General features: G+C 39.4%; 1 protein-coding gene and 1 long non-coding RNA gene across 2 annotated transcripts in view; one reads left to right on the top strand and one right to left on the bottom strand.

The window, feature by feature from the left end:
- Positions 1 to 20,171, top strand: part of LOC133071767 (uncharacterized) — a 269,861-nt gene that overhangs the window by 195,021 nt on the left and 54,669 nt on the right. The window contains exon 4 of the long non-coding RNA XR_009696521.1: positions 17,313 to 17,400. This is a non-coding gene — a long non-coding RNA (uncharacterized LOC133071767). The remainder of the gene's footprint in view (positions 1 to 17,312; positions 17,401 to 20,171) is intronic.
- Positions 8,612 to 20,171, bottom strand: part of DTHD1 (death domain containing 1) — a 76,929-nt gene continuing 65,369 nt past the window's right edge. Inside the window, exons 9-10 of the mRNA XM_061164528.1 lie at positions 13,993 to 14,050; positions 8,612 to 9,101 (exon numbers count right to left, since the gene is read on the bottom strand). Coding sequence (XP_061020511.1) covers positions 8,740 to 9,101; positions 13,993 to 14,050 — 420 coding nt within the window. The 3' untranslated portion in view covers positions 8,612 to 8,739. The remainder of the gene's footprint in view (positions 9,102 to 13,992; positions 14,051 to 20,171) is intronic.

Raw genomic sequence — 20,171 nt, 5'->3', positions numbered from 1 at the left:
TTGTCTTTTAAGTCTGTTTCATTTATTTCCCTACTTTCTTCAAATTAAGTCTGAATTTGGCAATAAGGAGTTCATGATCTGAGCCACAGTCAGTTCCTGGTCTCATTTTTGCTGACTGGATAGGGCTTCTCCATCTTTGGCTGCAAAGAATATAATCAATCTGGTTTTGGTGTTGACCATCTGGTGATGTCCATGTGTAGAGTCTTCTCTTGTGTTGTTGGAAGAGGGTGTTTGCTATGACCAGTGCGTTCTCTTGGCAAAACTCTATTAGCCTTTTCCCTGCTTCATTCTGTACTCCAAGGCCCAATTTGCCTGTTACTCCAGGTGTTTCTTGACTTCCTACTTTTGCATTCCAGTCCTCTATAATGAACAGGACATCTTTTTGGGGTGTTAATTCTAGAAGGTCTTGTAGGTCTTCATAGAACCATTCAACTTCAGCTTCTTCAGCATTACTGGTCGGGGCATAGACTTGGATTACCGTGATATTGAATGGTTTGCCTTGGAAACGAACAGAGATCATTCTGCCGTTTTTGAGATTGCATCCAAGGACTGCATTTCGGACTCTTGTTGACCATGATGGCTACCCCATTTCTTCTAAGGGATTCCTGCCCACAGTAGTAGATATAATGGTCATCTGAGTTAAATTCACCCATTCCAGTCCATTTTAGTTCTCTGATTCCTAGAATGTCGACATTCACTCTTGACATCTCCTGTTTGACCACTTCCAATTTGCCTTGATTCATGGACCTAACATTCCAGGTGCCCATGTGACATTGGTCTTTACAGCATCGGACCTTGATTTCATCATCAGCCACATCCACAGCGGGGTGTTGTTTTTGCTTTGACTCCATCTCTTCATTCTTTCTGGAGTTATTTCTCCACTGATCTGCAGTAGCATATTGGGCACCTACTGACCTGGGGAGTTCATCTTTCAGTGTTCTATCTTTTTGCCTTTTCATTGTTCATGGGGTTCTCAAGACAGGGATACTGAAGTGGTTTGCCATTCCCTTCTCCAGTGAACCACATTTTGTCAGAACTCTCCACTATGCCCCCTTGGTCTTGGGTGGCCCTACATGGCATGGCTCATAGTTTCATTGAGTTAGACAGGGCTGTGGTCCATGTGATTAAATTGGTTAGTTAACTAACACACAGTCAGCATTCAATAAGTTGGTATCTATTATTAATCTTTCTTCAGTGGCATTAGTACTGGGGCTTGGCATACCTATAAGTGACTTTCTCTTCCCCCATTTGCTACAGCAATCTGCTCTTAACACTAATGATTCTAATCTTTGCATTTTTGCTGCCCTTCTTTTCACTTTTTCTTTTTTTTTTTTTTTTACCTTGCTTGTAAAGCCCAAGGCTCTATTCCTTTTCTTAAAAGCTGATAGGACTGATAACCAATTACAGTATTTTCTTGTTTATGCTTGATAACTTAATTACCTCAATCAGGATAATAGGGAGTTACAATGAAATATATTTTTCTCACATAGTTTTTATGCTATTTGTTACAAATAGGCTATGAATTTCTCTTCCATGCTCCAGGACCCAGACTGATAGAACTTTCTTATTTGAGACATTGCTGATCTCAAAGGAACGTAATGGAAACACTGGATGGCTCATGTACCTTCTGCTCAGATATGATGCTCGTATGTCCTGGGCGCTCTAAATTATATGACCGAGTAAAAATAATGGGGCAGAATTCACTGCCTTTCCACAGAGAAAAGTGGCAAATATTTTAGTACAATCAATTACATTTTAGTGGTCATCTTTGTAGTTTGACTGTTTTCAGCTGTCATGCCCATTTTTTCTTTATGTTCAAGGGCTGTTCTATGGCTATCACGCTGTGTTTCATGATGCTTTGTGGAAGGGGTAATAGTCATCATTTTTTATAATTTAATCTCAGAAATACATTATTTTAAAATTGTAACCAAAACATTCTGAAAATATTATTTGATTAATTTTAAATAATCTTTATTCTGAAATCTACTCTGAATATATGTAACCCATTTTTGTTTGCTGGCAAACCATAGCAGCACTTTGTTCAGAATATTTCAAAAGCAAGAAGGTAATTATTTAGAAAGCAAATTATTTAATCACATCTATTTAAAAGTAAAGTGAGTCAAAAATACATATACTCTGTAATACTTTTAATAGTTTATACTTTAAAAATTTATTTCCAGATTTCAGAGAAATTACATCATTTCCTATGATCAGTAATAGACTGCACTCTTATGTCTATTGCATTGCCTGAAGAAACAGAAAATACACTGTAACATAAATGTCTCTATAATGCAAGCATTTTTATATATTTTGTTTCTTTATATCAAATGAGAATTAGACATTTCAGAATATTAGCGCATAATTTAGCCACAAAATGATGTACTATTACACTAACAATATACTGATCATGAATGAGGTTATGCTCCAAAATGACTTATAACAAACATTTTTCTTTTTTTTATTAGTTGGAGGCTAACCACTTTACAATATTGTAGCGGTCCTTGTCACACATTGACATGAATCAGCCATGGATTTACATGTATTCCCCATCATTTTTAAAGTATCATGCAAGACAATTATTTGACAATATAAAGAGTTTTCTCTGTGAAGTCTTAAACGTTTCCTTAGTTTTATCTGAGATACAGAGGCCCTCTTGTGGTGACATCTAGGCATTTGCAGTGACTGTTTTTTAAGTTTCAACTTGTCTGGCACAGACATGGCTTTTCAAGTGGATTAAGTCCTGGGTCATTTAAAATTTTTGAGGTCTTCAGCATGGACAAAAATGGCCAAAAAGATGTCTACAAAGAATATAATATAGTTCATTCAAACTTTTTAGTACACCTACTAAAATGAAATATAAATCTGCTCTTTAAATTGAGAGAAAAGATGAAAAATACTAGTTCACAGTGTATGATTGGGTGTGTAGTCTATCAACAGAACCAAATTTAGAGGTGTACAATACTCAGCTTTCAGGGGAGTCGGTTTATCTCTGTGATTTTGGCATGACTGTTTCTGGTAACACAGATGATAAAACTCAATATTTTGTTCCTCTGGGTCAAATGTTCCTGCTCTGTTTTCTTCTTTTTTTCCTCCTGTGTTACTCTAGGGTCTGTGCTAAGCATGAAAAATGAAAATAATAATTGAGAGAGTACTTTGAGCAGGAATTATATAGAATGGGCAGTGTCCTTCAGCGTCCCTATATGTAGACATCACTTGAGATATTCACTGAGAATATAGATTCTTCAGGTCTATAGCCAAAATTTCTGACTTAGCAGACTGAGTTGTGGTCCTGTGAAACTGAATCTTAATACCCATTCCAGATTTGTTTAGGTCCATTTGGCTACGAGAATAATTCTTAGCCTTGGCTATAGAACCAACTGAGGAACTTTAAAATTCTGATTCCTAGGACTCACTCAAGATTACTTCAATCAGGATTTCTCAGAATGGGTCCAGGCACCTCTTGCTGATTCTAAACATGCAGCTCATTTGAGAAATACTGGGTTAGAGCACAGAACCATGGGTGTGCTGTAGCCCGAACAGCCTGGGGCCACCAGGCACCCACTTAAAGTTCAACAAAGTTGGGTTGGTTGTCTCATTGCAGTGAGGGAGATTGCACAGTGAAGAGACAGTGGTGTCTCACTGAGGAAAGGCAAAGACAGGGTTATTTTAGGTCACGGGTATAGGGTGGGGTTGAGTGTTTTGTTAGACTCAAAGCAAAACAGCTTGTATAAAGAGATCAACATCAGGTCTGCACTGCAAAGTGCACCCACAGTCCTGTTTCCTTGGAAACACTAACGTTGAGACAGAGGGGAGATGTTGTATCCAGAAACCCTTTATCAGGGGCTTGGCACTCACATTGTCAATCGAGACCATTTTTCTATGTCAAAGTGACTTACATCCTCCAGGCAAGAGAGGGATATTTCCTTCTTACTGATATGATTTCCAACAGCCAAGCTTCTGATAGTCTGTGATTTTGGATATCAAAGTTTCTCAGTATGTAAGAAAGCAGCAGTCCCTCAAAGAGGACCATTTACAGCTGCAGTATATTTAGTGGAGAAATATTGAATCCTTTGCAACTGGTTTCACCTGTATCAGTTATTCCAGCTTGATGAAGGACAGAGCAGAGTCTGATCTAAATTTTACCTTTTCAGACAGAACATTGGCCCCAACTCTGTTGCTTCCAGAAGGATGATGGTACAAGAAGAGGGCCCAGGCATGACAGTGTATAGATATGATTCATGCATTAATTCAGCAGAGACTTATTGAGTCCCTACTACGTGCTGGGACCTGTGCAGGGTACTGGAAATTCCACAATGAACAAAACTCGGTCTCTTCCCTCAAGAAACTTACAGACTCATAGAAAAAACAGATAAATAGGTGAACACAACAGGGTATAGGTACTGTAACTAGACCTAAGTCTAGGCTGCCAAGGGCAGTTAACTGAGTCTTGCTGGTTCAGGGGCCTGGAAAAAGTTTACCCCAGATTATGGAAGAGAGAGGGCTATGCGGGGGAAGGAGGCAAGGGAGTCAAGGGCAAAATGTTGGAAGCAGAGGAAAAAGGACTTTGAAAACAGTATCATCTAGGCTTGGATCCAGGCTCTAGCACTGTCTGGGTATCACTGAACTGCAGTTTTCTCATCTGTAAAATAAGGCTACCAAACAGAGACACATTCAGTAAGTGCCAGACAGAGTTCTGAGTAATAAAATTACATCAGTGAACAGAAGAAACAAGCTCCCTGACCCTTGAATCACATGCACTAGGGTGGAGGTTTACAAAAATAATAACTATAATTGAAGTATAAATTATTTAGTATATTAGGTAATAAAGGCAGAGTGGAGAAAATTGAAAGTGCCAGTGGAGGACATGAGAGAGAATGGTGAGTGGAGGTTTAAGGATGTGAAGTCAGTCAAAACCCTTTGACATAGTCTAGGGGCATGCTGATGAGGTTAGGGACAAGAAGCTAGTTTGACTAAGCTACAGGGGAAACCTGAGATCTGCGTCAGACACTATTTTGACCTCACTTGACACTTCCCTTTCTTCGGAACTACTGCTTTTTTAAATTCAGGGAGCCTATGTACCTTAGATGAAGTCCTCATTCCGTACACAGCAATGATGCCCAAGACCTCATTGCTAAATGGTCTTGTTTTGCAGCCATTATTTTCAAGGGCTCTCTATGTGTCTGAATAGCTAGTTATGGTAATATGGCTCTAACTATTGGTGATTACTGATATCTACTGCAAATAGCCCAGTATTTGGGCATCACCAGTTTGTGTTAGGTCAATATGCAATATTATCTTAATCTGTCAGTCTCTTAAGTCTAAGAGAACATTTAACTAACTGAGCTGGGACACATATCAATAATCAGAACCCATCCCACCTCACGGCCCTTTTCCCATCCCCATCCTCAAAACTGGTATCTGTTTGTACCACTGATATGAATTAGAAATATTGTTTTTCCAAATGAGAAGTAGGAATAGAGAAAGTTTAGGGGAAAATATATATATCCATTTCCCTTCTTTATGCTCCTCAGGTAATAGCAGCATGGTGTGGTGGGAGCCAGGCCAACAACCTCCCTTTGGGTCCTGTGTCACTCAATTGTGACATTAATCAAGGCACTCAATCCTTATAATCTCATTTCCTCTCTCGTAGAACTGGGCTGTGTACCTTCCTTTTAGGGCACTGGAAGAATTAAAGAAGTAAATACTTGCAAAAGACTAAGCCAAAAGAGCCTGGTTCATTACAGGCAATGAACAATATATTGATCTCATTCCTTGGTTCTTTTTTTTGTTGTTGTTAACCCATAAAGCATAACTGTCTCTTACTCTATTTCTCTATTCCTGGCATTAAACAGATTTCCTGACCCAGGGTCTGTATCCAGTAGTACATATATACTGAATAAATGGATTTAACATTTTTTCATTGAAAGTTAGCTTTATTTGCGAAGGTCTCTGACATCCTGGAATCTGCCCATGCCTGCTATATTACTTCCCTTCATCTACTTTTTTTTAAACTGGAAATGACAATAGGATATGATATATTCATTCATAGAAGAAATATTGTAAAAGATTTAAGCCAATATCTCTTTTTTCCAATAGAGCAATTAAAGACAATCCAAAGCCTTACCTAGGGTGTAGAATTTCATGTTATTTACCTCAAAGTGATTAATTTATATAAACTAATATGAATTTATATAAAAGTAATTAATTAATCAATTAAATTAAATTAATCAAATTATTAATTTATATAAATATACTTAAATATGCTGTTTTCCTATGAATCTTCATAACCTGACAATTAGAATATAAATGGCAATTTAGCAATGTGTATCAAGAGGCTTAAAAGTGTTCCTAGTAAGTAATTCCATTTCCAAAAATATATCCTAATGAAATAATTTACATATACATGTAGAAAATGATCATGCATCATTTTTTGAAAAGAAGGAAATCATCTGAATATCCAACAAGAGAAGAAAGGATAAATGAATTAGGGTAACCAATTATAGTCCTCTTAATTACATGCTTAGAAGAAATTAATATGTATGTTCACCAATAGATATCTACAGAAAGTTAATAAAAACCCTGTTCATAAGAGGTGCAAACTGGAATCTACTGAAATGCCTAGTTACAGTGAAATGGATATGTAACTTATAATATCTGCATATAATGGAATAGTATTTATTAATGAGAAGGAGCAAGCCATTGCCACACAAACAACATGAATGAATTTCAACATGAATGAATTTCAACAAAGTAAATTTGAATTCAAAAGCCAGACATAAAAGAATATATAATGTATTATTCCACTTTTTAAATTTTTTAAAAAATGGATAATACTAAAGTTACGCTATGACTATGAAGTGAGATAGTTATTAAAACATTTAAAGATGCTGGAAAATGCTCATAATTTAATAAAAGACAATAACATTTAAAAGTGTATATATGATCCCCATTCTGCAATAAAAAAAGTTGCTGTGAGAAATATCAGTCAGGATCTCAATAGGAAACATATGACACACTCCAATTAGGATAATTAGAGGAGGCTTTGTCTTAAAAGCCTGGGCAGAGTGTGGGGACCACAGGGACAGTGATGCAATAGAGTTGTTACTGCCCCAGACCTGCTGAGACATGAGCAGGAGAGGCTCCCAGTGCCAGGAGAGAGCTCTTCATAGAGCAGAGGGTCAGTGGCCCTTGGGCTGCAGCCCAAGGCTGCAGTGAATTCAAGGGAGGAAGAAGGGGAACATTCAACTCGTTCTCCTCCATCCTCCCAGCCCCCCACTGGGGCTCCCTGTTAACCGTGAAGCCAGAGCGTCATGGCTGGGGTCCTCACAGGTCGGCCCAGCAGAGGGAGCGCGGGGTGCACGGGGGAGGGTGAGTCTGATCAGTAAGGGGGAGGAGGGGCGGAGAAGACCCATCTTGCTCTTTATGTACCTGTGTGTGATTACACGACTGCAATAATACCCACGGTTTTTAATTCTCGGGAAAATGCGTGTCCGAGTGTGTGAAGGGATGTGTGCCTGTGGGTCATGAATGTAAAGGAGTGTATGTGTGTGTGAGAGAGTGCAGGAGGGTATGCGTGAGTGTGGGCGTGAAGGTATACAGGTGATGTGAGATGGTGTATTTGTGGGTGCATCTGTGGGGCGTGAGTGTTAATGAGTGTGTGTGTGTATGAGTTGCTACAGGGAGGTGTGGATGCATTTGTGAAAGCACGTGTGTGAGAGCGCGCAAGTGGACCTGAGGTGGTATGTGTGTAAGGTTGTCTATGGTGGGGAGTTGTATGTGAAAAAGTGTGTTAGTGTGGGAGGCTGTGTGTGAGAGTGTGTGAACGCATGTGAGAATGTACAGGTGGATGCGAGTTTTTGTTCCTGTAAGGGGCAGACATGTTTGTGACAAGTGTGTGGGAGGGGATGTGTGCATTTATATGAGTGAGTGTCCTTGTGGGGGTGTAAGGACATAGAGAGTGTGTGTGAGATGTGTATGAGTGAGGAGGAGGCAGGTGAGTAAGACTCTGTGTGTGAAGAGATTTGTGTGTATTAGCACGCGTGTGTGCATATGCATGCACATAGGTGTGTTTATATATTGATACATCTGTTTCCTTCAAGGAAAAAAGAAAACTGGAAGAAAATATTTTCATAATAGTAATCTCTAGTGGTGGAATAAGAGGCAAATCTAATTTTCTTGACTATTCTGTTATTTTGTAGTCAAAAAAACAATGCACATTTCAGTTTGTTTCCCTCATTCCCAGAGCACATGGAAAATATTGCACTTTTCTGGAAATATGTAAAATAATAAAAAATCTTGACTGTTATAAGGTTTCCTGATAGGAATGTTTTTGAAAACACAGTATACTTAGAATGCGAATTAGCTACTTGGAGTTCTGAGTGACTTGTTTACTTTTATGTAGATAATAATAAAAAGGAATTCTGTATATCATGTATATATATATATATATATATATATATATATATTGCCTTTAACTTAACTTAACAAGCTACCTCAGCTATTAAAATATACACAGGGCAAACTCTATTGCAAATGCTATTAAGTTTGGCTTAAGACAGTCTTACTTGCAGAACATACATTACTGAACCCTGAGCAAGGACTCAAACCCACAGATGCTTTTTATTATCTGATTAGTGCTTCTCTGCTTGTCTCAATATTGCATCTATCAAACAGTTCACTTCAAACAACATTATTGGGAAACTGCTAGTAAAATGTTGACAGAAACCATCTTCAAACCAACTACGACCCTTTTTCTAGGGCTAAAGCAAGAGCAGTTGGGCTTAATTCAGCCACCTCAGACCACTGCTGTGGTTCAGTGAACACTTTATTCTCCCACTTGAATTTGAGCTCTTCTGCTAGATCGTTCCTGCCGATCTTGCGGAGATGGCGAGCCAGGAGGCGAAGCTTGTCGGTGGAATTTGGGAGTGATCTTTTCCAAAAACAGAGAAGTTCGTGGGTCTGTTCTGTGAGGTCATCGGGGCTCTTCAGCTTGATGAGCTGGATGGTGCTGCGACGAAGAGGGAGTGAGGAGGAGAGGCACAGGGCGTCCTCCTCTGAGAGCTCGTCCGCCAGCCAGTAGAGCAAGTTGTCCCACAGGGCTGCTGCCAGGCACACGGGGACACTCGGAGTTAGCACCCTTTCCTGGGGGCGTGCTCACCCAACCCTCCACCTATTCACAGGAAACCTACTCAGCCTCTGGTTTGGCCTCTTGGCAGCAGAAAGATACTGGCCCACCCAGACAGACAGCTCAGCACCTTTGGGATCTTCTTCTGAGGGAACCACCCATTGCAGACTTAGAAATGCTTCTCCAATGTTAACTTGCCTGAGATCAAGGAGGGCTTGTTAACATGGTGCTCATGTCCCCACCCTGGATAGTCTAAAGACTAGGATATGGGCAAAACTTAGTGTTTTTAGTAAGCACCCAGATGATGCTGATGCTGAGGTCCCCAACCACATTTGTGTAGCACTATGTGAAAGGATATTTTTAGGTACAAAAAATACTTCTCTTAATTAGTGCTAACCTAATACATAAATTATAACAGCAGTTCGGCAATCCTCACACCCCAGCCCCCCAACTACATACATACATGCACGCGCGTGCACACACACACACACACACACACACACACTCTCAAGATCCACTCTCCAAAGAGCAGTTCTATAGAAGGTCCATGGCATGTCCTTCCCTTGGCTTCTGGACTATTTAGAACCATAAACATCTCTGAATATATCCTGTATGTTCAGCTTACCCTTTCCCTTACCCTGTGACTTCTGTCTACCACTTAAATTTCTATTTCTCTTTCCAAGTTTCTATTGTTGTTGTGACTTATTTTATTGTGTAGCCCTCACTCTCAGAAAACCCCTCGGACCCTACCATCTCTCTCCTTCCTTCTGTAAGTTCTAACCTGCATCACAGTCACTTTCTCCCACTCATGCGAAAGTCTGCACCAGTTTCCCTGGTTGGGTGTCAGAAAAGAGCTCTCAGACGTCTGCCACGTTTAACTTTATCCTATCTACCTCCTCACATAGATTGCACCTGCTTTTACACTATAAATCATACCACTTTTCTGTGAGAGCTACTCGGGAAATGGAGCCAACACATCCATCCTCCCCACTGTCACTTTCATACCAACATTCCGCTTCCTTCCTGCAATATATTCATTTTAATGCCCATGCTACCTGGGTAGGCCTTCTTCTCCGTGATTGCGTCATCTCTCTCTGGCCATTGGCAGGCCCTGTCATCAGCAATCCTGTTGATAACTATTTGCACCTCTGACCTTCTCATTTCTAAATCTTGTCAACATCACTGACCTGTGTGATGACTCCATATTAGAAACTGACTTCCATGGCCAATCCTTACGTTTCATCACCAGCCAGAATTATTCTGTCTCCTTGGCTTCACCTGCTCAGTATTATTGCTAACCACTGCCCCCTAAACCTCCACAGCTTTTATTCCTTTGCTCCTGTGTAATATGCTTCTTGCCCCATTGCTAACACAGCAAGCTCTTTGATGCCCACACCATTCCATCATGTCTGCCTCTGAACACATTCTACCCATAACAGTCATCTCTGCATGTCAATAATGGGCTTGCCTCCTCCTTAAAATCTCTGTCCTCTTTAGCTTTCAATGTTCTCAATTTGTCAGCCATCAATTCTGTCTTACTTACATGGCTATCAACTACTGGTATATCCCAGGTTATAAAAGAAACAGAATGTGATCCTCAGGGTCTATGTTTTGCATACATTTTAAGTCTTTAGCAGCTTACAAATTCACTAAAAAGTCTGTTTCCTGAGTTCAATGTAAAATTTTCCACCGCAGTGACTTTTCTACCATCCTCAAGTCTCAATCTCAGTCTTACTATGTTTCACTTAGCCAGCGGCTCTTCCTCCTAACTTTCCCCAAAGCCGTTGACCTGAGTTCTCATAATCTCACTTTCACTTCAAAAACTCTCTTACAGAATCTCACTCCACCATGCTCGATGGGTGCCATCCCCACAGTGTTTTTCATCAAATAATTTCCCTTCACACCATTTCCTTAACCACGCTTCCATCAGGTTCTTTCCAGGCTTCCCGCAAGCACTCTCAGGCTTTCCTTCTCCTTGTTTCTCCTACTGTTTCTAGCTCCCAGCTATCTCTCTCCTTCCTTTTCCAGAAAACCTTTTCGTGCCTGACATAAATTTGATGTCTTAAATCCATCAACATTAACTCTTTCCTAGGCCCTTGCTTTGGAGTTATATAGCCTCTTTTTAAAAAATTTATTTTATTTAAGTATAGCTGATTTACAGTGATGTGTTAATTTCTTCTGTGCAGCAAAGTGACTTAGATATATATACATTATTTTTCATATTCTTTTCCATATAGTTTATCACAGGATATTGATATCTTCTTTTAAAACTCTGTTTAAGCTTTTCTTTCCAATCTTTCTAGAACCCTCCTAGATACTACTTATTGCAGCTGATTCTTAGTCTGCATTTCTCCAACTTCCACAGAGCATTTTACTCCTTCCCTTGGGTTCCATGGCCTGCCCTGGTGTGCCTCTTTTCTCTCTCTTCCCTCTGTGCTGACTTCCTTCCTCCTAATTGTGCTGAATTACTGCTTCCTAACTCAGGCCTCTTCTCTTCCTGCCCCTCCCCTTGAAATTCACCAACTGCCATAACCATCACCTCTATGTGAAATATCCCAGATCTAGTGCATCTTCATCTTTAACTTTGTTTTCCTAAATCCCGGTACAGGCACACCTTATTTTCTTGTGTTTTGCTGTAGTGCCCTTCGTGGATACTGCATCATCTGTTGTTGTTGTCTGCAAACTGCAGATTTCTGGCAACTCTGGGTCAAGCAAATCTATGAGTACCATTTTTCCAACATCTTTGCTCACTTAGCTCAGACGGTAAAGCGTCTGCCTGCAATGCGGGAGACCCGGGTTTGATCCCTGGGTCGGGAAGATCCCCTGGAGAAGGAAATGGCAACCCACTCCAGTACTCTTGCCTGGAAAATCCCATGGACTGAGGATCCTGGTAGGCTACAGTCCATGGGTTTGCAAGAGTCAGACACGACTGAGCGACTTCACTTCACTTTGCTCACTTTGTGTCTCTGTCACATTTTGGTCATTCTCACAGTACTTCACATTTTTTCATTATTTTATTTGGTATGGTGATCTGTGATCCATGATCATTGATGTCACTATTTTAAAAAGATTATGACTTGCTGAAGGCTCAGAAAATGGTCAGCATTTTTTTAGCAGTGGAGTATTTTAAATGTATGTACATTAGTTTTTAGACATAATCCTATTGCACACTTAGGCTACAGTATAATGTAAATATAACTTTTATATGTAGTAGGAAACCCAAAAATTCATGTGGCTTTATCATGATGTTTGCTTTATTGTGATGGTTTGAAAGCAAACCCACACTCATCTGCAATATTCATCTCCCAGTTATCTTTACCAGTTTATAGTGCAGTCAATTTAAATTCCACATTACTAAAATTGAAATCAACTTTAGCTTTTCCCTCCCTCCCCCGATCCTTTGCTCTATTCACTGTCTTAGTAAATGGGACCACTCGGCTTAGTATACTAACACACATAAGATTATCCCGGTTTCTCAAAGCCTGTTATATCTCATCACCTATACCCGTTCACTGGCTCTAACTGTAATCATACCTCAGCTGTTTCTCCTGCCTTACAGTCTCATGGATTCTAACCTCATCTACCATCATCCTGCAGCAGCTCAGATGGCACTGGCCATGGAAGACCACGTTGCATAACAATTTAGGACTCCCGGCACACTTAAGAAAGATCACGATGCCCTTGTCCACTCTGGGGGTTGTTCCCAGTGAGAGTGGGGGAGCTTTTATTTGAACACCAAGTTCTTCAAAGTTAACACTATCAACCTGCTGGGTTTTCAGCTACTACTATTGTTGTTTTATGGCTACTGCTGCTAAGTCACTTCAGTTGTGTCCGACTCTGTGCGACCCCATAGACGGCAGCCCACCAGGCTCCCCCGTCCCTGGGATTCTCCAGGCAAGAACACTGGAGTGGGTTGCCATTTCCTTCTCCAGTGCATAAACGTGAAAAGTGAAAGTGAAGTCGCTCAGTCATGTCCGACTCTTCGCGACCCCATGGACTGCAGCCTACCAGCCTCCTCCGTCCATGGGACTTTCCAGGCAAGAGTACTGGAGTGGGGTGCCATTGCCTTTTAGTGGGGATTTTTTGTTTGGTTTTGGGGGTTTTGGTTTTTGTGTTTTCTTTTTGCTCTATCCCCTGCTGTCACTGAAAATATCAATTTTATTGCCTCCGAGAGAGTGTATAATGCTAAGGTTTATGCCCATCCTACTTACTTCTAATTTAATTCAGCAAAGCTTGTGAAGTTTTTATACAACTCCACAAAGAAAACCCCTAAACGAAACGTTATGCCATCAGTTGGGAGACTGACACAATAGTCAAGACACATTCACTGATACCTTTTGAAGACCTATAAACTGTCACAATAGTAATTATTAGCATCACAAAATGAATTGTTTCAGAGACTAAAATAGAACAAAAGTGTCAAATTCTGAAATATGTGTCAATGTTATGTAGCTGGGTTAGACATAACCGCAATCAAATTTTATATTTCTCTTGTGGTTTCGTACCTCTATATATACTTCTATTTAAAATCTATTTTAAGATTCAAAACCTAATAGCCAACATTTCAGAATAAACCACAGTAGTTTGTTTACCAAATAAAGCAATTACTAGTTACCTTTAGTTAAACAGTACTTAGTAGAATTCATATTTCTTATAGACTTTAATAAAAGTGTAACTACATCTCCATGTAACAATTTTGTTCGTATGTGCATGAATTATAAAGGAAAACTCGTTTATTTGGCTGATAAGAAATGATTATTTAGCAAATTTTTGTTAATAGCAAAGTTCTCTGTTTTTTTCTAAGAGTCACATAAAATAAAAGAAGAAAAGAGCATCGTCATAATGAGGACACGGCAAATATTCCTTACCGAGTGGATCTGTAGAAATTCTTTTGGTACTCTGTGGACGGTTGATTAATTTTTCATGCTTTGGGGAGAAAGGGACACAGAATAAGCAGAAGAAATCATTAATTTGTGAACAAGCTACACATAAAAGTCCTTCTAAACTTCACCCCTGTTTGGGATAAGTCCTGAATTGCATGCCTTGCAAAATTACATTGTTTATTTGTGTCTGCATGCTCAGCAATTGCTTTCCCAAGATAAGGCAACATATATTAACACAAATCTTTCAGAAAATTTAAATTAGGAATACGCGTATAAATATTATTATAACAGTTTAATTAACTCTGAATAAACTCTTTCTAAACTAAAATTTAAAACTGTTAATACTAGCTAACAAAGAGAAAGCTACCTGTATGCTACAAACATAATATTTAGTAAAAGCCCCTGTGAACCAGGCACCTTGCTCAACACTCAGCACCAGGCCTAGTACCTAGTGGGTACTCAAACATTAGTTTTTGTGAATAAATGAGTGAATCATGTGCAGACATAATGCTAAAAACAATCAAGTCTTTAAGCTAATATTATTCTGAAATCAACATTTTGTCAAGAATAAATCAAATATATAATCATTACTTTTCTACACTGTCCACAGAATGGTTTGTTCCCAGGTAATATAGAATCAGGAAAAATAGCACAGGAGAGTAAGTAAAAATATATAAGTTTGAAAACCTGTTCAGTGCTCTGGACAGTTTATTTCCATCCTCAGCCTCAGCTCTGAAATATGATTTAATAAAAAGCACACACACACACACGCACACCTCAGAAACATGTACACAGATATTCATAGCAACTTTATTTTTAATAGCTAAAACTGGAAATGTAAAATTTTTTACAACAGGTGAATGGCTAAAAAACTATTGAACGTCCACAAGGTGGGATACAGTTAAACAATAAAGAGGATAAGTCGTTGATAAATGCCACAACTTGCATGAACTTCAGAGGATTGTGCTGAGTGAAAAATCCCAGTCTCAAAGGTCATATATTCTGATTCCATTTATATCACATTGTTGAACTTATAGAATTACAAAGATATAGAGCAGATGGGTGATTTCCAGGGGTTAGGATGGTGGTAGAAGATTATAAAGAGATAACACAGGTAGGTCTTTGTAATGCTAGAACAATTGTATATCTTGAATGCAGTGGTTACACAAACCTACACATCTGACAAAACAGTAACAGTACTATATACACATGTTTTATTGATGTCAACTTCCTGGCTTTGATATTTTGCTATAGTGATGTAAGGTGTAACCACTGAGGAAAACTGGGTGAGAATATCTAGCACCTCTCTGTACTATATTTAGCAACTTCCTGTAAATCTATAATTATTTCAAAATAAAACTGATTTTTTAAAAACTCTGCTCATAGCAATGATACAAGAATGATGTAGAACTCTATATATATAACTGCTTCATTAAAAGCACTAGTTTATTAAATCTGAATATAATATTTTCTAGGTATTCTTGTCATGTATACTACATAGACATGTATATGAAACTTCCATTAAGGCATACAAGCAAGATGGTGGCATAGAAAATCCTGATCTAAAAATAGATTAAAGATATGAATGTAAGATCTGAAATCATAAAAATCCTAGAGAAAAACATAGGCAGTAACAGTGTAGATCTCACTCCAAAGGAAAAGGAAAAGCAAAAATAAGCAAATTGGACTACATAAATTAAAAAAAAAAAACTTATGAGGAGTTAAGGCAAACTGTTATCAAAATGAAAAAGCAACCTGCTGAATGGGAGAAGATATTTATCTCTGGGGTTAATATCTAAAATACATTTTAAAAACTCACATAACTCAATAATAAATAATTTAAAAATGGACAGAGAATCTGAGCAGACACTTTGCAAAGAAGACATAGAGATGGCTAACAGGCATGGAAAGATGTTCAACACTACTAATTATTAGGGAAATGTCAATCAAAATTACCATGAGATATTACTTGCAGAGTGGCTATTATTGAAAAGAGAAAAAATAGCAAGTGTTAGAGAGGATAGGAGAAAAGAAAACACTCATTGTTGTGGAACTGTAAATTGGTGCAACCACATGGAAAACAGTATGGACGTTCTTCAAAAATTAAGAATAGAACTACCATATTTCCACTTCTTGGTATCTATCTGAATAATATAAAAACACTAAGTTGAAAAGATAGATGCACCCTTATGTTTATTGCAATATATTACAGTTGTCAGATATGGGAAAAGCCTGTGATCATCGAAAGGTGAATGGATAAAGAAGATACATTTTACATATGTACCCGAGGCTTCCTGGGTGGCTCTAGTGGTAAATAACTTGCCTGCCCGTGCGGGAGAGGTAAGAGACAACAGTTTCGATCTCTGGGTCAGGAATACCCCCTGGAGGAGGGCATGACAACCCACTCCAGTGTTCTTGCCTGGAGAATCCCCATGGAGAGAAGAGGCTGGTAGGCTACAGTCCATGAGGTCACAAAAAGCTGGACATGACTGAATGACTTAACATGCACAAATATATACAGTGAAATACTGTGCTGTGTGCTCAGACACTTAGTTGTGTCTGACTCTTTGAGACCCCTTGGACTGTAGCCCACCAGGCTCCTCTGTCCATGGGCATTCTCCAGGCAAGAATACTGGAGTGGGTTCCCATGCCCTCCTTCAGGGGATCTTCCCAACCCAAGGATCGAACCCAGGTCTCCCACATTGCAGGCAGATTCTTTACCATCCGAGCCACCAGGGAAATCCAAGAATACAGTGAAATACTACTCAGCCATAAAAAAATAACGAAATTCTCCCACTTGTGACAACTTGGATGAACTTCAAAGGTATTATGCTAAGTGAAATAAATCAGATGGAGAAAGACAAATACCATATGATTTCATTCATATGTCCAATCTCAAAAGAAAAACCCAAAGGAACAAATAAACCCCAAACAAACTCAGATACAGGTATCAGAATTGTGGTTTCCAGAGGAGAAGGGGGATGGAGGGGTTAGTGAAATGGGTGAAGGGGATGAACTGTACAAAGACAGATGGTAACTAGACTTATAGTGGTGATCACTGGGTAATGTATACACATATTGAATTCTAATGTTGTACACCTGAAATTTAAATAATTTTAAAAAACCTTACAGTAAGAAATTTTAATGGGAGGAGACTAAGAATCAACATAAGAACAATATAAATCCAAGAATATTGATACTGTAGCATTGCAAAAGAAGTGCACAGATTTTTGAGACATTAACTTTGTACTTAATCCTCTCCAAAAAAATTGAGAAATGCCAGTTTTTATTTTATTTTTTTGCAGGCGCATAGAAATGCCAGTTTAAATCATGCAGCAAATTCTGTTATTTCCACCTATGGACGTATGACCTGGATTGAGTCTAGGACAAGAGGTACACGTTGGATTTTTTCTTTATTGTGTGTAAACAATTTACCACCCACCCCTCCAGTCATTCTTTCTTCACAGATGGCTCATAGCACCTTGATGCACTGAGAGTGATTCTAGTGTTCAAGTATATGTATTTTTTCACATATGTGAAAATTCAAGCCATGTTCTTTATCTGGAACCCAACTGCAGAAGCAGTGAATTGTGGGTGCATGGGAAACCTTGGGTCTCTTATACTTTCAGGCACTATGCTGGTCTCCCATATATTCTCATCATTCAGGGATTTTCAAACACCCTTCTTATTCCTTCCCTCCCCCTTTCTTTCTTTTTTCTTTTCATTCCATTTTTTTTTTTCTGTGCCCTATTTTGCCTTGCATACCACCTTTAAAATCTCACTGGTGCTCAGGGTCAGCTCCAAGCCAAGCAGGGAAGCCAATGCTTGTCCTCCAGTGTCCACTCCCACAGATTCTGTGTCTACACAGGGTTACCTGGATGCCTTCATTGTCAGGATTGACTCTGATTTTTCCCTACTTATCTCTCTCCTCTTCTTTGCATCAATAAGTGCTATTCTGCTGCATCTTGAGCACATCCTTTATTTTATCCAACATTATTTTCAGTGATGCACCTAAAAGTTTCCACTCATTGTATCTTTTCACCACTCCAGAAACCAGCCATGATCATCAGTCTCGGCTCTGCTTATTAGACTATCATCTCTTTGAGGCCCAATAAAGTACCTTGTTCCTATATTAATTCTTCACCATACTTTACATGGTATTGACACGTACACATAGGGTAGTAACAACTATTTAATTTATATGATGCTTTCTCTTGACTTGAATGATCTCTTCCTTCACATCCTACCATGTTTTCAAGACCGCTGATCATTTCCACCTCTTTTATCAACTACTCTGGTTCCTGGTTTCTCATTTGAGAATTTATGTGCTATCACTCAATTTATCTCTTAATTCATCAGTGCCACTCATAGACCGTTATTTGCATATGTTTGTTTTCCCTCCCCAGTTAGACTTTCAGCAATTTTTGTATCCTTTTATTTTCAATCAAATAATTACTTTCATTACCATAATAATATTGTCCCTCGTGGTAAAGTTTTGACCTCAAATAATTGTCAGGGCTGCTACTCAGAAGAACTTACTGTTGGGTGATTTATGGAACACTGAAGATGCCTGCTCCCTGTCCAGTGGGTTAGGGCCCACTGCAGATAGTCTTCACTTTCCTTCCCTAGCGTCTCAAGGGCCTTTGCAAATACCTCTTTCATTTTACGTCCAGAATCCCCTGAAATGCCTCAAGGTATAGTATCAACTTGAACAGAATACCAAGGGCTCATCTCCTATTGAGGTCTTGACAAGGACTTTTCCATCTTTTAACATGGAGACTTCCATGTCAAAAAAGTTGAGTTAGGCTATCAAAACAAATTGACCAGACTGATTACATCAGAGAGTGTGCCACACAAAATTTAAATTTTCAGCAAAATACACATGTCCTTCTTAGGTCTTACACAGAAATTAAGGTCCCCAAATACAGACAATACCATCCTCTACCCCTTCTTCTGATTCATCAGTCTTAGCCAAGTCAACCATATTCACACTCCCTGTAAGAGTCTGGTCCCCTGTAGAGCTTCTTTAGCAGTTGCTGCATGAAATCATCTTTCAAAAATAGCAGAGCTCCTTTGGCAGGCACCTCCAGAACTACAGAACTCCAGCTCAGAGTCTCATGAGCCACACAACACAGCGCAGACTCAACGGAGCTCTCTGGTCACACAAGAAAGAGCAAAGCAAAAACCACTACAGTATTGTAAAGTAATTAGCCTCCAACTAATAAAAATAAATGAAAAAAAAAAAAAAGAGCAAAACACCTCATAATTTAGAAATAGCTGAAAGCCCAGAAACAAATGTAGCTACTGCAAGATCCCTGACAGGAAGCTTGCAGCTCCTCTTACTCCCGCAAGAGCCTTTATCACTAATTCTCATATGTGAGGGCATTTTCCAAACAAAAGCTACTTCCTCAAACAAAATTATTTAACAGTTAGTTACAACTCATATTGAGGTCATTAACCGCAGACCATAGCAGAACATTAGTGTAAGAGAGGACATGGTGTAGACAGAGAGAAAATGAGGAAACAAAAGATTCTATGATTTCAGCTTCTTTCGGGTCTCAGCCAGTCTCCACTGCTTGACCAGAACCCATTAGACATAAAGGGCTGAAAAACAATTGCTTTTCTTTACCTGCCTGACTAGGTCAGCCCACATCTGTCTCTGTCATCTTTACAAACTCCTTTGCCTTCTCCTCCTTCTTGTACCTTTGGTCATTCTGCCCTTGACTCCATCGGTTGGATTCTGGAGATAATTCAGAGTGCTTTCCCCAAGGCTTTCCACCTGTGTTTTTATTGGAAGAATTTATTGCCCGTCCTCCTACAACCTGATCCTATCATGTCCACACGCTCTCCTGCGTACTCCAGGGCAAGGCACGATAGCCTCCCACACCTCACCAATGACTGGAAACAGAAACTGCTCGAAAAGTTCCTCAGGCTGCAACACTTCCACTTTCTCTGGTTCCTCTAGTTCCATGATGCCCAAGAGCTGTATTTCCCCTGCTACTTCAGAACCACAGAATGGGTGTGAGCACAGAAGCCGTGAAACACGGAGACCCAGAGGCCAACCGGCGCTCTCGGTGTCACCATCTCTTTCCCTACAGGACTGTGCCTCTGTTGAAATAAATCTCTAGGCCCAAGAAGGATCCCCACTCCTTTCCAGGATGCCA

This window comes from Dama dama, chromosome 17 (assembly GCF_033118175.1).
Source record: "Dama dama isolate Ldn47 chromosome 17, ASM3311817v1, whole genome shotgun sequence".
Lineage (NCBI taxonomy): Eukaryota > Metazoa > Chordata > Mammalia > Artiodactyla > Cervidae > Dama > Dama dama.
This window is presented reverse-complemented; position numbering and strand designations above follow the sequence as displayed.